The following is a 14,949-nucleotide window of genomic DNA, read 5'->3' as shown; positions in this document are numbered from 1 at the left end:
CTGGGGGTCTGAATATAGATTATAATTTAGGCATGGTCTTATAAACTGTGATACTTATTCTTATCTGAACCTAATAACAATATAGTGTCAGTATTGGGGAGGAAAAGAGTGTTTTTTTTAAAAAAACAATATTTGATTGACAATTTATTGTTTTTGTTTTTTTGCAGTAAATAATAATAGAAGGAACACCCACCACAGCAACACGGAGTGTAGATTTAATTAAAAGTCATTGACTGATTATTCCACATGTATCATAATAAAAATAAAGAAGTTATTGTAATTTATTGTGGCTAATAATTCTATTTTTACACAATATGGACATATACAGGAGAATATATGGAGTACACCAAACAGGTTTCTTTAATGCTAGCTGTATGGGTAGAGACCGGGGTATGTGGTCATAACAGACTGCATTGCACTGTGTCTCCCCTTTATTGCATCTCTGAAACTCCTGCTGGGAGTAACGGAGGTGCATAGGCTGACATAAAGACCAAAAGAAGTCCAAGTGACTCCTGAAATGATCCACAGTATTAATGAAGTCACAATGTGAAAAAATTGGAAAGTTGCCCAGAAGCAAAATGGCGCTGACTCCCATGACTGAGCGATCATGTGATCACGAGTGGTCATGTGACCAGAAACGGGTGGATGCTGGGTGACGAGACAAACAAAGGAAACATATGGTTATGGTGCACACACCGAGCTGCAAGCGGTGGGTGGGCCAGTCTAAAGATTACAGGTGATTGTATGTAAACAATAATGAAATGTGATTATGTGAATTAGAATGCCTTTATATACCCCTTTCTGACACATGGTATGAGCACTGTTGGAAAAAGGTCAGACTTTGACCGAAACGTCCTGTGGTATGGGCCTTTAAAGAAGATTTTATTTGAAAGAGAAGTGGAGTGTTGCCTTCTCATTTTTTGGAAATATATATATATATATATATATATATATATATATATATATATATATATATATATATATATATATACGTGGTGCAGTGCTATACTTGTATATTAATAATTTGGTTTGACTTAATATTTTACAGGGAGTCATATCATTTTCCAGAGTGTTTTCCAGTGCTACCAGTAATTTAGGCAACTCTTATATTTCTATTAACAGGTGACAGAACCAAGTGGGGACTTGTTTTGGTTTTTTTTTGTGTGTTGAGTTGAAGCTTTTATTGCTGGCATTTTGGGATACAGAACATTTTGGATCATTTCACATGCATCTGGTGCTGTACTGTTGTACACTGAGCACTTACATTGGGATTTCCATCTAAATATCTGAAACGTGATTGAGATGAAGCCCTTAACAAATCTATTCACTAATGAGGCAGGTGGAGTTACTCCAGACTCCGTTTGGTCTCTGTTTAGTGGTGTCCTGCTTTTCAGAGATGCACAAATCTGTGGCCAACCGTAATTTGGGGCACGCTAAAAAGAGGGACACACCTGGACAGACAGAGTCCACAATGACTGCATCTGCCTTGTTATAGGGAATATTTTGTCAGGGGTTCTGTCTGAATCACGTATTTTAGAGATTTCCAAGGAAACCCGACTGTAACTGTTACCCCTCTATAAATCATTTGTAAGGCCACATCTAGAATATGGGAACCAGTTTTGGGCTCAACAGTTTAAAAAGGACATTCAGAAGTTAGAGTCAGTTCAAAGTTGGGCAACTAAATTATTGCAGAGAATGGAAGGAGGTTGGAAAAGTTGAGCTTATTTAGTTCAGAAAAAAGATGATCACATTTATCTATATAAATACATGTGTGGTCAACAGAAAGGACTGGGATATGGCTTATTCCTTCGAAAGACAACACTAAGGACCAGGGGGCACTAAATGCTGGTGGAAGAAAGGCGATACAGGCAGCTAAATAGTAAAGGGTTCTTTACAGTTAGAGAAGTCATTCTGCCCTACCACAAGAGGAGGTAATGAAGACACTATTACATATTTTAAAAAAGGAAAAAGGGTTGAATGATTTCCTCAGTACACACAACATTGTCGGGTATGAATGACTTAATGACAAAATGTATAATCGGTGGAGCTGGACCTAGGTCTTTTTTTCAACCTATGTAACTATATAACTATGATTGCATTTTATTCCACTTTATGTTCAGAGGTTTATGAAAAAGCATAGATTTACAGTGCCTTGCGAACGTATTCGCCCACCTTGAATTTTTCAACCTTTTCCCACATATCAGGCTTCAAACATAAAGATAAAAATTGTAATGTTATGGTGAAGAATCAACAACAAGTGGGACACAATTGTGAAGTTGAACGAAATTTATTGCTTATTTTAAGCTTTTGTAAAAAAAATAAATAACTGAAAATTGGGGCATGCAATATTATTCGTCCCCTTTAAGTTAATACTTTGTAGCGCCACCTTTTGCTGCGATTACAGCTGCAAGTCGCTTGGGGTACGTGTCTATCAGTTTTGCACATTGAGAGACTGAAATTCTTGCCCATTCTCCCTTTGCAAATAGCTGGAGCTGAGTGAGGTCGGATGGAGAGAGTTTGTGAACAGCAGTTTTCAGCTCTTTCCACAGATTCTCGATTGGATTCAGGTCTGGACTGTGACTTGGCCATTCTAACACCTGGATAAGTTTATTTGTGAACCATTCCATTGTAGATTTTGCTTTATGTTTGGGCTCATTGTCTTGTTGGAAGACAATTCTCCGTCCCAGTCTCAGGTCTTTTGCAGACTCCAACAGGTTTTCTTCAAGAATGGTCCTGTATTTGGCTCCATCCATCTTCCCATCAATTTTAACCATCTTCCCTGTTCCTGCTGAAGAAAAGCAGGCCCAAACCATGATGCTGCCACCACCATGTTTGACAGTGGGAATGGTGTGTTCAGGGTGATGATCTGTGTTGCTTTTACGCCAAAAATATCATTTCGCATTGCGGCCAAATAATTAGATTTTGGTTTCATCTGACCAGAGCACCTTCTTCCACATGTTTGATGTGTCTCCCAAGTGCCTTGTGGCAAACTTTAAACAACACTTTTTATGGATATCTTTGAGAAATGGCTTTCTTCTTGCCACTCTTCCATAAAGGCCAGATTTGTACAGTGTACGACTGATTGTTGTCCTATGGACAGACTCTCCCACCTCAGCTGTAGATCTCTGCAGTTCATCCAGAGCGATCATGGGACTCTTGGCTGCATCTCTGATTAGTCTTCTCCTTGTTGAGATTAAAGTTTGGATGGACGGCCGGGCCTTGGTAGATTTGCAGTGGTATGATACTACTTCCATTTCAATATGATCACTTGCACAGTGCTTCTTGGGATCTTTAAAGTTGTGGAAATATTTTTGTAACCAAATCCGGCTTTAAACTTTTCCACAACAGTATCAAAGACCTGCCTGTTGTGTTCCTTGGTCTTCATAATGCTATCTGTGCTTTAAACAGAACACTGAGACTATCACAAAGCAGGTGCACATAAACGGAGACATGATTACAGGTGGATTATATTTATCATCATCAGTCATTTAGGATATTGGATCATTCAGAGATCCTCAATGAACTTCTGGAGTGAGTTTGCTGCACTGAAAGTAAAGGGGACGAATAATATTGCACGCCCCACTTTTCAGTTATTTATTTTTTTAAAAAGTTTAAAATAAGCAATAAATTTGGTTCAACTTAACAATTGTGTCCAACTTGTTGTTGATTCTTCACCATAACATTAAAAATTTTATCTTTATGTTTGAAGCCTATAATGTGGGAAAAGGTTGAAAAATTCAAGGGGGCCGAATACTTTCGCAAGGCACTGTATGTAACTTTTTTGTTTTGGATTTTGTTTTATGGTGTTCACTGAAGGGGTTAAATACTGTGGTAGTTTTAAATATTGGGTTGTTCCAGATGCAGTGATACCAAATACTTTTTTTGTTTATTTTTGTTCTTACATAAATATACGTATTTATTGGTATTATTTTTTTTTCTTTATTTTGTGGGGGGGTTTTAAAACATTTTTTTTAAAACATTTATTTTTTTAACTTTTTTATTTATTCCCTCTATGGGACTTTAACTTTCATTACTCTGATTACTTATATACAGTAATGCATTGCCATGCACCAGCAAGGTAATGCATTACACCTGTCATTGATGCAGTGACAGAAGCTATTTAGACCATGATCCTGGCATGATCTAACAGGTTTGCCATAGGTGGCTGACCTGAAGGTCATTATGACGACCTCAGGTTGCCATGGCAACAATAGCACCCTTGCGATGATGTCGCAGGGTCGCCGATCGTACGGGAGAGGGAGCCCCCTCCCCCAGCCTCCTAAATAAGGTGATTGATATAAATTGCGGCACTTATGGTTAAACAGCCCGATGTGATGCAGGCACCACTCATGGCTATGAGAGTCGGGGCTCAGCTATTACGTAAGCTGAGCTCCCAGTGGAAATCGCAGAAGCACATCTCCTGTACACGCATGATCACTAAGACGTACTGGTACGTCCAAAGTTGAGGAAGAGTTAAAGAAGCAGTCTGAGAAAAAAATTGTCCACTATCACTATTTGCAAAGTACATAATATAGAAGATAGTGCTATGAATTTCCTTACCAGACACTTTGGCTCCGATTCATCAGGTTTACACCAGAAATCTATCGTAAAACACTTTGAAATGTCATAAATTTTTGTACAACCCAAGAGTGCACAAAACTTTAGCAACTTTTGTCCTTTTTGCACCAGATTTGACTAGCTCTGCCAAATTATGCAGTGCTGGTTTGTGATTGGGCAGGATGGGAAGGGGTGTGGTGATGTCTGCTCTTCAAGTTCATGATGAGCTGTGGCATACCTTATGCCACATCTACCTTGATAGTTAGTCAAGGTAAAGTAGACAGCTGTGGGTTGGTATTATCAGGCTGGGAAGGCTTATAGTTATTTGACCCTTCCCAGCCTAAAAATAGCAGCCCTCAGCCACCCCAGAATTGACAAATCCATTAATTGCATCAATTCTGGCTCTTTTCCGTGTCTCTTCCTGATTGCCCTGGTGCATTAGCAATCTGGGTGATATTTTAGGAGGTTGGTGTCAGCTGTCAATTGTCAGCTGACATCAAGCCAGGAGGGGATGATAATGGAGAGGCGTCCACCAGACGCCACCATTACTTACCTAGTAAGTGTAAATTTAAAAACACACACGGGAAAAAATAGTTTATTTGCATAAAAACTATGCATTTTTCATCAATTTATTTTAAAAAACCCAGAATATGAAGATCCAACATAATCAATTGTGCAGTGGTTCCACAACATCCCCGGAATATGTACTTCAACCTATGGAGCCTCATTCTCATATTGAGGCTTTAGAGGTCATTCCCAGGCAGCACCAAACCCTGAGTTTATCAAGTTTGGTGAAACCTTCCACATCTGGCGCTGATTGGGAGACTCCAGAGGTCCCTTCTGGTCAGCGCCAGATTCAGAACTTTTCACGCGCAAATACTGAAGACACCGCTTGTGAGAAACTCACAGCTGACATCAACCCCCAAAAATATTATCGCAATTGCCAATTCACCACGGCAATCAAGAAGAGTTGGGAAAAAGAGTCTGAATTGGCGCATCCAATGTGAATTCTGGGGTGGCTGTGGGCGGCCATTTTTAAGCTAGGAAGGGGACAAATAACCATGGCCCTTCCCAGCCTGATAATACCAGCCTGCAGCTGTCTACTTTACCTTGGCTGGTGATGAAAAATAAGGGGGACCCCATGCTGTTTTTTTAAAATGTATTTATTAGAGTAAACCAGACGAAACACTTTCTTGCTTTTTAAGGCTTTAAGCAGCAGGGCAATCTGTTATCAACTTATGTTTAAGAAACCCTTCTAAGAAATAATGATTGTCCAAATAATAACAAATTCTTTATGTAACAGCATTTAATTTAAAGTCAATTAAAATGAAAAAAAAAAGGAAAGAGCATACTGCATTGAATTGTAAATTTTATTCTGTATATATATAATGTATGCAAATTTGAGTATTCTCTGGTGTATCAAATGCCAAATATAAAATATATGAAAAATACCTACCATTTTAATAATGGTTGTGCTGATAACAAGCAGAAATCACACATTATTCAGATTAACGCAGAGTTGAAAGATATGGGATTAATCTTTCTGCCTTCACCGTTAACATTAAAGCTTTTTACATTCCTTTGAACTGCTGCATGATGGAAATCAACTGCTGATTGCGTTTTTCAATCATTTGCTGTTCTTCTTTCAACTTTTTCTGTTGTAGAAGAATTTCTTCCTAAGCAGCAATTAAAATACAGTTATGGACTTGATTATTATTTTAGATTTGCATACACAGGTTGTATAGCAGTACTTTGCATTACTTATAGGAAAGGTATAGCTGCTGCTCAAAAATTCTTTTATACTTTGAAATCCAGGTAGGGGAACTGTAAAGAAAGTACAACAGTTCACCAGTGCATTCAATCCAAATACTAGTCCATTTATTTTGTGCTAACCTGCCATTGTGTAACCTAGACTACAGATGTGATCCAGCAGTAATACAAGTTGTATAAAACTTTCACTGCATTAAATGGGTTCTCTATTTTTTTTTTGGGGAACAGTCTGATCTGTTTACTCTTATGCTAATAGTAAAGGCAGCTTTACCTTTGCGGTACTGGAGGAGTGCAGGGGGAGTGAAGTCCAATCCTGTAAACTTCAAAGTTGCAAACAGCTTGGAACTGTGTGCTCTTTACCTAAGAAACTTCTTAGGCCTCTTTCACATGGCCGTGCAAAACACACAGTTTTTGCATGGTCCGTGGTGTGGGTGCATATGTGTGTGTGTTCAGTGTCTGTGATAGCACACGGAGAGCATGAACTTCTATACTCACCTTTCCCCGCCGCTACTGTCTCTGTTGCTGCTGCTTCTGAGTCCGTGGTGCATATGCAATGAACATAATGAGCGGGCCTGGAAGCAAGTCACAGCAGTGCCAAAGACAGCAGCGCTGGAGACAGGTGAGTACAGAAAATAATTTATTTCAAAGACACGTGTATTCCCCTGTATGTGTCACACGGATCACATCAGTGTGCGGTCCATGTGACACTCGTGCTGCAGTAGAAAAACAGACATGTCACCGTGTGAAGCATACGAACATGCATTTGCTCTACACAGACACATGGTCCATGGGAAAACATGGAGATGTGCGCAGACCCATTGATGTTGATGGGTCTACTTGTGTCTGTGTCTTCGGTATGTGTGAAAATGGATGTCACACCTACCAGAAACATGGATGTGTGAAAGAGGCCTTTAGAGTGCAGAGGTGGACGATAACCTAGGCAACTAGCTGTGAATTATCATTTTTAAAATCCCTCCATTTTTGAGAAGGTTTTTGTTAATAGGTAAATTACAAAGTTGCATGTATTTATCATTTTTACCTATTTTAAAAGTTGAGACAAACCTTTGAAAGATGTCAATTCAGCATGTTATGCAAAAACTGTTACAAATATACAACCAACCAATACTCATTAAAATAAAATAAAGTTCACTTCAGCTACGATTTCCCATTTCACCTTTTTGCGAATATTCTAGTTGTAAAATCCTTGGCTTAGATATATTTCATGTGCAGAGGTTTTACCATGTGCGAATAGACTTTAACTTTGAAGATTAACGCTTATTTAACAATATTTCAATATTAGGGTACGTGCCCACGATCAGTGTGTGCAGCGTTTTGGATGTTGCGTGTTTTTGCTGCGTCTAAAATGCTGTGTTATACAGTACAAGTATAGTGGATGGGATTTCTAGAAATCTCGTGCCCACTGTACTTGATTTTTCCTCAGCAAACACTAATATGTAGTGAGGCTTTCCAAGTCACAGCATGTCAATTGTTTGCTGCGGATTCGCATGCGTCCTCCATAGGGAGAACACAAGCGAGAGAACGCAGCGTACTGAACCCTGATTGTGGATACGAGCAGCTGCGGTCTCCTGCGTTATCCTGTGGAGGAGAATCGCGGTCCCGCAGGTCAGGATCATCTGTATCCAGGAGATAGTGAGTTTTGATAGTGGGCACATACCCTTAAGGGCCATTTATATGCTGTGACATCGCTAATGATATATCGTCGGGGTCACAGTGTTTGTGATGCACATCCAGCGTCATTAGCGACATTGCAGCGTGTAACACGTATGAGTGACCTTAAACGATCGCAAAAGAGGCAAAAATCGTTGGTATGTGAGACGTTGTTCACTTACCAAAAATCATTGCCTATTCAGTAGCGAGGTTGTTTGTCGTACCTGCGGCATCACACATCGCTATGTGTGACACCGCAGGAACGAGCAACCGGCCACAATGAGGAAGGAAGGAGGTGGGCGGGATGTTCGTCCCGCTCATCTCCGCCCCTCCGTTTCTATTGGACGGCTGCCGTGTGACGTTGCTGTGACGCCGCACGTACCGCCCCCTTAGAAAGGAGGAGGTTCGCCGGCCACAGTGACGTCACATGGAAGGTAAGTCCGTGTGATGGGTGTTAGCGATGTTGTGCGCCACGGGCAGCGATTTGCCCGTGACGCACAACCGACGGGGGCAGGTACGCTCACTAGCGATATCGGTACTGATATCGCAGCGTGTAAAGTACCCTTTACTGTTCTAAATATTTGCTGAAAGAAGATATGAAAACTATATGTACAGCGTGTTCACAGTGTTTCTATATGCCTTCTCCTGAGCTTATGCGTTATATTCTCTGGTAAGTAATCGCAGTGACAAGAGCAGTTCTGTGACTTCTGACGTTGCTACAGATTTTATTTGTTGGTTCAATTAAATGTGTGTTTTACATAAAAGATTTTTGTATGAGGAAAGATACATTCCTAAATTACCATTAGCATTGCTATCATGTAGGTGAATACGTTACCCAACAATGAGTCTTCTGATGCCGCAACTCAAAGTTATTATAAAACACACATTTGTGGAGAGATTTCTTTTTACCATTTGGATGACCTCGCCACAGAGCTGGGTTCTGACCAGCGTTACTGAATTACTGATTCTACTTAATACCAGACAGAGATCTTAGACAGATGTAGCTCTGTTCCTGGAGAAAAGGTAGTTCCTTATTTCTAATTCTGGGCAATCCATTAAAGTGCATCTGTCATCTGGATTTCACCCACCAAACTATTTATACGAGCATGTACTGTAGCTCTTTCAGAAACAGAGCCAGCAATACCTTCACATGGCCAGCCCTTTCCTAAACTACAGAGAAATCAGAGATTGAATTGATATGCAAATGAGGCTGTGGATCTGTTAAAGGGGGCTCCAATATTAATTTTTAATGTCAGCTTTGACTACTAATAACTACGGTAATATCCAACATTAATTACGTCTTAATGTTTTCTGTTACTTTTGCTAAATAAGTACTATAGTATACATATGTACCGTATTTTTTGGTTTATAAAACACACTTTTCCTCCCCAAAATTGGGGAGGAAATTGAGGGGTTCATCTTATAATCCGAATGTAGCTTAGTGGGACGTGGTGGAGAAGGGTAGCAGAAGGCAGGGGCAATGACGCGGGCGCTGTGCTACTGGAGCGGCTGTGCTGGGGCTGCAGGCGCTGTGCTGGGGCTGCAGGCATCTGTGCTGCAGCTGTGGGCGCTGTGCTTGTGTGACGCCCTGGGCAAGCCAGGGGTCACAGGTCATCACACCACCACACCCTACATCCCAGTTAGGAACACCAAAGCTACTAAAATCCTTGTTGCCTTCCTCCAGGGGCTGATGTTCACACCAGGGGGTGGGCCAGGTGGTTGGCTCCGCCCACCGAGGAGTACACAGCCCTGGAGGCGGGAAGAACCAGGGAGTTAAGCTAGGGACGGAGAGGAGTAAACAGCTAAGTGAAAGTGAAGTGGTAGTGGAGCAAAGAAGAAAAGAGTAAAAGTGAGCTTAGAAAGCCCTGAAGTTGGTCCGGCTAAGTGCAGGACAGTGTCAGCAAGGTCAGCAACAGCGGTGATTGTCTGGAGGGGGACTGCTCGGAGGTTGCTGGAAGGACCGCGGACGGGTAGTGGCCCGGCGGTCTGGAGCAGTATACGAAGGACAGTCAGCACCAGGGCAGGGGCCTCTCGGACCCCGGCAAGGCTAGGAGTCGCCATAATTTGCCAAATCCGTCAGTGAAGGGGACGTCGATCCCCCAACAACCAAGTCCCGACTGAAGGCAAAAGTCCAACCATTAAGGAGGAACACAGCCACCGCCAGGGCACCAGTTCCTTGGGGCCAGCGTCTGCGGGCAAAGTAGGGCTCCTCCGGCCCATATCCAAGCCGGGGAGCGGGTTACCGGTGGGAACCCATCGCTACCAACACAGAAACACTAGGTGCAGGTCAAAGGGACATCACCGTTACCTACTGGGAGAGCAAGTGCAGCCGTCTGTGGGAACCGTCTTTCCAGCCGTGTGGTTTACCGTAAAACTGTGTCAACGTCTCAGGCTGAGTGAGTACCACAGTGCCGCAAGGCACCGCACTGCCCCCGCGTCCCTGCGCCCACCAAGCCCTGCGTCTCCCACCTCCTCACTGGGCCCCGGGATCACCAACCCCTACCCACGGAGGGGCAACACAACAACTGGCTGCTCCATACCACCCTTCCCGGGATCCCCATACAGAGCAGCGGTGGTGCCAATAAATCACCACAACCGTGGGTGGCGTCACGGACAATAAACCATCCCCACACCCAACTACCCCCTTTCACTCACGGGCGAGGAGCGCCGCTAGAGTCCCCGGGATCCGGCTCATCGCTCGAGCCACCGAGCAGCAGCAGGCCGCAGCAGCCGCGGCGGCCGGACCTGAGCAGCAGAGGGAGAGCGCGGTGTCCCCTCCTCCGCCCGCGACACTTGGGCTGTGGGCTGCTGTGCTGTGGGCAGTGAGGGCTGCAAATAATGGTGTCCGGAGTCGACACGTGCGCAGGTGGAGCTCTTAGCTCAAGATTAGTGATGGGCAAACCTGAACTGTAAAGTTCGAGGTCCGTACCGAACACAGTGTTCGTGCACATGGTCCCGAACATGAGTTTTCCTGGCAAAGCCGTGTTACAGTTCAGGTCCAGGGGCTGTAAAAAAGCACATTTTTAAAAAACATTATGATTACACTTAACGGTCCCGCGATGTGTCCTGCAGACCCGCTCAGCCGCTGTCTCCCGACCGCTTCTGCTTCCGGGTCTTATCATTAACTTCCGGCGGTATTCAGTGCACTGCTCGTCACTTGGCAGTCTTCGGCTTTCTTCAGCCATGTTTGCAGTGACACCAGGGTTCACCCAAGTCAATGGTTTAGCCATGGACTCGATTGAACTTTGACTGTCACTGTCAGTGTCAGCCTGCTTCTCGCTCTGTAGAGGCGCTTGTCAGTACAGAACGATGAAGCAGAGCTGACATTGCTCTCCCTGATGGCGGTGGGACACTGGGTAATAAAGGGATTAGGACGAGCTTTGTATTATCAGCTGGTACTAAGCCCTAAGTTCAAGGTTTATTATAAAAAAAATCCTTACTCCGACATAGTCCACAGGGATAGCAATGCCAGCTCTGCTTCATCGCTCTGTACAGACAAGCGTACAGAGTCTCGCATTGCATCACTCGGCATGGCCGCACACTCTCCTGACAGGAGCGGGTTGGCTGCATGTATTTTTGTGCAGCTGCATGCTGGTGTCTGGAGAGCATCAGGCCGTGTTGGGTGATACCGATGTGAGACTCGCAGGAGTCATACGCAAGTGGAACCATCTCTCAGCCTGCTTCTCGCTCTGTATAGACGCTTGTCTGTACAGAGCGATGAAGCAGAGCTGACATTGCTCTCCCTGTGGACTACGTTGAACTAAGGATTTTTTTTATAATAAAGATGGAGTCTCTAAATGTTTTTTTTGTTTTGGTTCTAATAAAAAAATGTTTGTGTTATTTTTTTTATTTTACTGTTTACTAGAAATTCATGGTGGCCATGTCTAATATGGCGGGACACCATGAATTGTGGGCTCAGTAACAGCTGATAATACAAACCTGACCCTAACCCCTTTATTACCCAGCGTGCCACCACCATCAGGGCCGCTGGACGACCCGGGTAAAGCGCCAGAAAATAGCACTTATATGAATGCGCCATTTTCTGGGGTGACTGTGGGCTGCAACTGAGGATTCCAAAAATATTAAGCTTTGATATTTATGAGTCGTTTGGGTTGATTAAGAACATAGTTGTCGATCAATAATAAAAAAAAAATCGCCTAAAATACAACGTGTCTAGTAATTCTGCACACAATGTAAAATACCACATCCTACATCTCAATGAATGAAATATTCCAGTTACAAATCTTTATTAATTACATAGTGGAATGTGTGGAGAACAATAAAACATGAAAATTATCAATGTAAATCAAAATTAATATCCCATGGAGATCTAGATTTGGAATGATACTCAAGATCAAAGTGGAATATAGAATAACAGGCTGACGCAACTTCAGTGGAAATGCCTCAAGAAAAATAAATGAGGCTCAGTAGTATGTGTGGCCTCCACGTGCCTGTATGACCTCCCTACAACGCCTGGGCATGCTCTTGATGAGGCGCTGGATGTTCTCCTGAGGGATCTCCTTAAAGCATCCGTCAATTCCTGGACAGTTAGTGGTGCAACGTGGCGTGGCGTTGGTGAATGGGACGAGACATGATATCCCAACTGTGCTCGATTGGATTCAGGTCTAGGGAACAGGTAGGCCAGTACATAGCATCAATGCCTTCATCATGCAAGAACTACAGACACACTTGAGCCACATGAGGCCTAGCATTGTCATGCATCAGAAGGAACCCAGGGTCCACTGAACCTGCACTTTCAAATGGTCTAACAATGGGTCTGAGGATCTCATCCTGGTAGTCAGGGTATCACTGGCTAGCACATGTAGGGCTTTGTGGCCCTCACCATTACTGACTCACTACCAAGCTAGTCATGCTGAAGGATGTTGCAGACAGCAAAACATTCTCCATGGCATCTCCAGACACTGACATGTCTGTTACATTTGCTCAGTGTGAACTTGCTCTCATCCGTGAAGAGCACAGGTCGCCAATGTCGAATCTGCCAATCTTGGTGTTGTCTGGTGAATTCAAATCGCTTTGCACAGTGTTGGGCTGTAAACAGAAACACCACTTGTGGATGTCAGGCCCTCACACCACCTTGTCAGTTTGAGCATACACATGGATAATAGTGGGCTGCTGGAGGTCACTTTGCAGGGCTCTGGCACTGCTCCTCCTGTTCCTCTTTCCATAAAGGAGGACGTAGCGGTCCTGCTGCTGGGTTGTTGCCCTCCTACAGCCCCCTCCATGTCTTCTGGTGTACTGGCCTATCACCTGGTATCTGTTCAATGCTCTGGACACTTTTCTCACAGACACAGCTAACTTTCTTGCCATAGCACGCATTGAAGTGCCATCCAGGATGAACTACACTATCTGAGCAACTTCTGTGGGATGTAGACCCTGCCTCATGCTACCTCTAGGGGTGAGAGCAATGCTAAAATACAAAAGTGACCAAAACAACGGCAAAAAAGAATGAGAACAGACAAATGGTCTGTGGTCACCACCTGCAGAACTACTCCTTTATAGGGGGTGTCTTGCTAATTGCCTGTCATTTCTACCTGTTGTCTGTTCCATTTGCACAGCAAAGAGAAATTGATTCCTAAGTGTTGCTTCATAACTGGACAGGTCAATTTCACAGAAGTGTGATTGACTCGGAGTTACATTGTGTTGTTTAAGTGTTCCCTTTATTTTTTTGATCCAATACTTCCCCTCTACAAGATCTGAAGCCTCTCTCACTTCAGCTCTATTCCCCACCCAGTGTCGCCTCCTCCTGATTATCTGATACTCCCTATGCAGTGTGACTTCATTCAATGGAGCAATTAAGGCCGCTTTACACACTACGATATATCTAACGATATGCCATCGGGGTCACGTCATTAGTGACGCACTTCCGGCATCGTTTAACATATCGTAGCGTGTGAGAGCTACGTGTGACTGTGAAAGAGCAAAAATACTCACCTTATCATTGCTCTTTGACACGTCGCTCATTTTCTAAAAATCGAACATCCTTCTGTGCTCTGGTTGTTCATCGTTTCCGAGGCAGCACACATCGCTCCGCATGACACCCCGGGAACGATGAACTGCAGCTTACCTGCGTCCCGCCGGCAATGAAGAAGAAAGGAGGTGGGTGGGATGTTTACATCCCATTCATCTCCGCCCCTCCGCTTCTATTGGCCAGCTGCTGTGTGACGTCGCTGTGACGCCGAATGTCCCTCCCCCTTCAGGAAGTGGATGTTCGCCGCCCACAGCGAGGTCGTTTGGGAGGTAAGTGCGTGTGACGGGGGTTACGAGTTTGTGCGACACGGGCAACAAATTGCCCGTGCAGCACAAACGATGGGGGCGGGTGCAATCGCAAATGCGATCGCATGACCTATCGACACGTGTAAAGCAGGCTTTAGTCAAGCTGTAGAAGAGAGTGCTGGGCCCACAACACATTATGAAGGCCACCCCATTCCCCAAACATTATGATGATCCCCACTGATCCCCATACCCAATATTATTTGTCCCTACATTCCCCAACACAATATGATCCTTACAGCCAACAAACACAAAAAGATGACCACACAGAATTATCTCCCACAATCTTTAATCACAGAATGATGACCTCCTCAGTCCCAGATGTAGCACCTCATGGGGCAGGTGCATTAACCTGCTCATTGCCAGGCCATCGACTGTCATCACGGGCGGCCTAGCCAGGCTCCGCTGCCCCGAGGCATACAGAAGATGGCAGGGGAGAGATGTTGGGGGTAGTAATGAGGTGAATGTCGTGATGCCACCTGTCGTATGCGGCCAGGGAATCGGCCACCGCTGCTGTTACTGTCCTCCGGGGCGGATGGTGGTAGCAGCTATGGATGGTATCACTCCCCATAGGTGGAGTGGGCCCTGGGGAGGATGATGAGGGGAGAAGTAATGGCGGCGCGGAGCGGCAGTACCAGTAATAAAGAGTCAGATTCTATGGCT

The 14,949-nt window shown here is 44.1% G+C and overlaps 1 protein-coding gene across 1 annotated transcript in view; it reads right to left on the bottom strand.

Annotated features, from left to right (window-relative positions):
- Window positions 1-5,939: 5,939 nt before the first annotated feature.
- LOC142315717 (uncharacterized) overlaps window positions 5,940-14,949 on the bottom strand; it is a 57,529-nt gene continuing 48,519 nt past the window's right edge. The window contains exon 11 of the mRNA XM_075352573.1: window positions 5,940-6,233. Coding sequence (XP_075208688.1) covers window positions 6,129-6,233 — 105 coding nt within the window. The 3' untranslated portion in view covers window positions 5,940-6,128. The remainder of the gene's footprint in view (window positions 6,234-14,949) is intronic.

The sequence above is a fragment of the Anomaloglossus baeobatrachus genome, chromosome 1 (genome assembly GCF_048569485.1).
Source record: "Anomaloglossus baeobatrachus isolate aAnoBae1 chromosome 1, aAnoBae1.hap1, whole genome shotgun sequence".
In the NCBI taxonomy this organism is placed as follows: domain Eukaryota; kingdom Metazoa; phylum Chordata; class Amphibia; order Anura; family Aromobatidae; genus Anomaloglossus; species Anomaloglossus baeobatrachus.
Note: the sequence above shows the minus strand (reverse complement) of the source record. Positions and strands in the feature narration are given on the sequence as shown.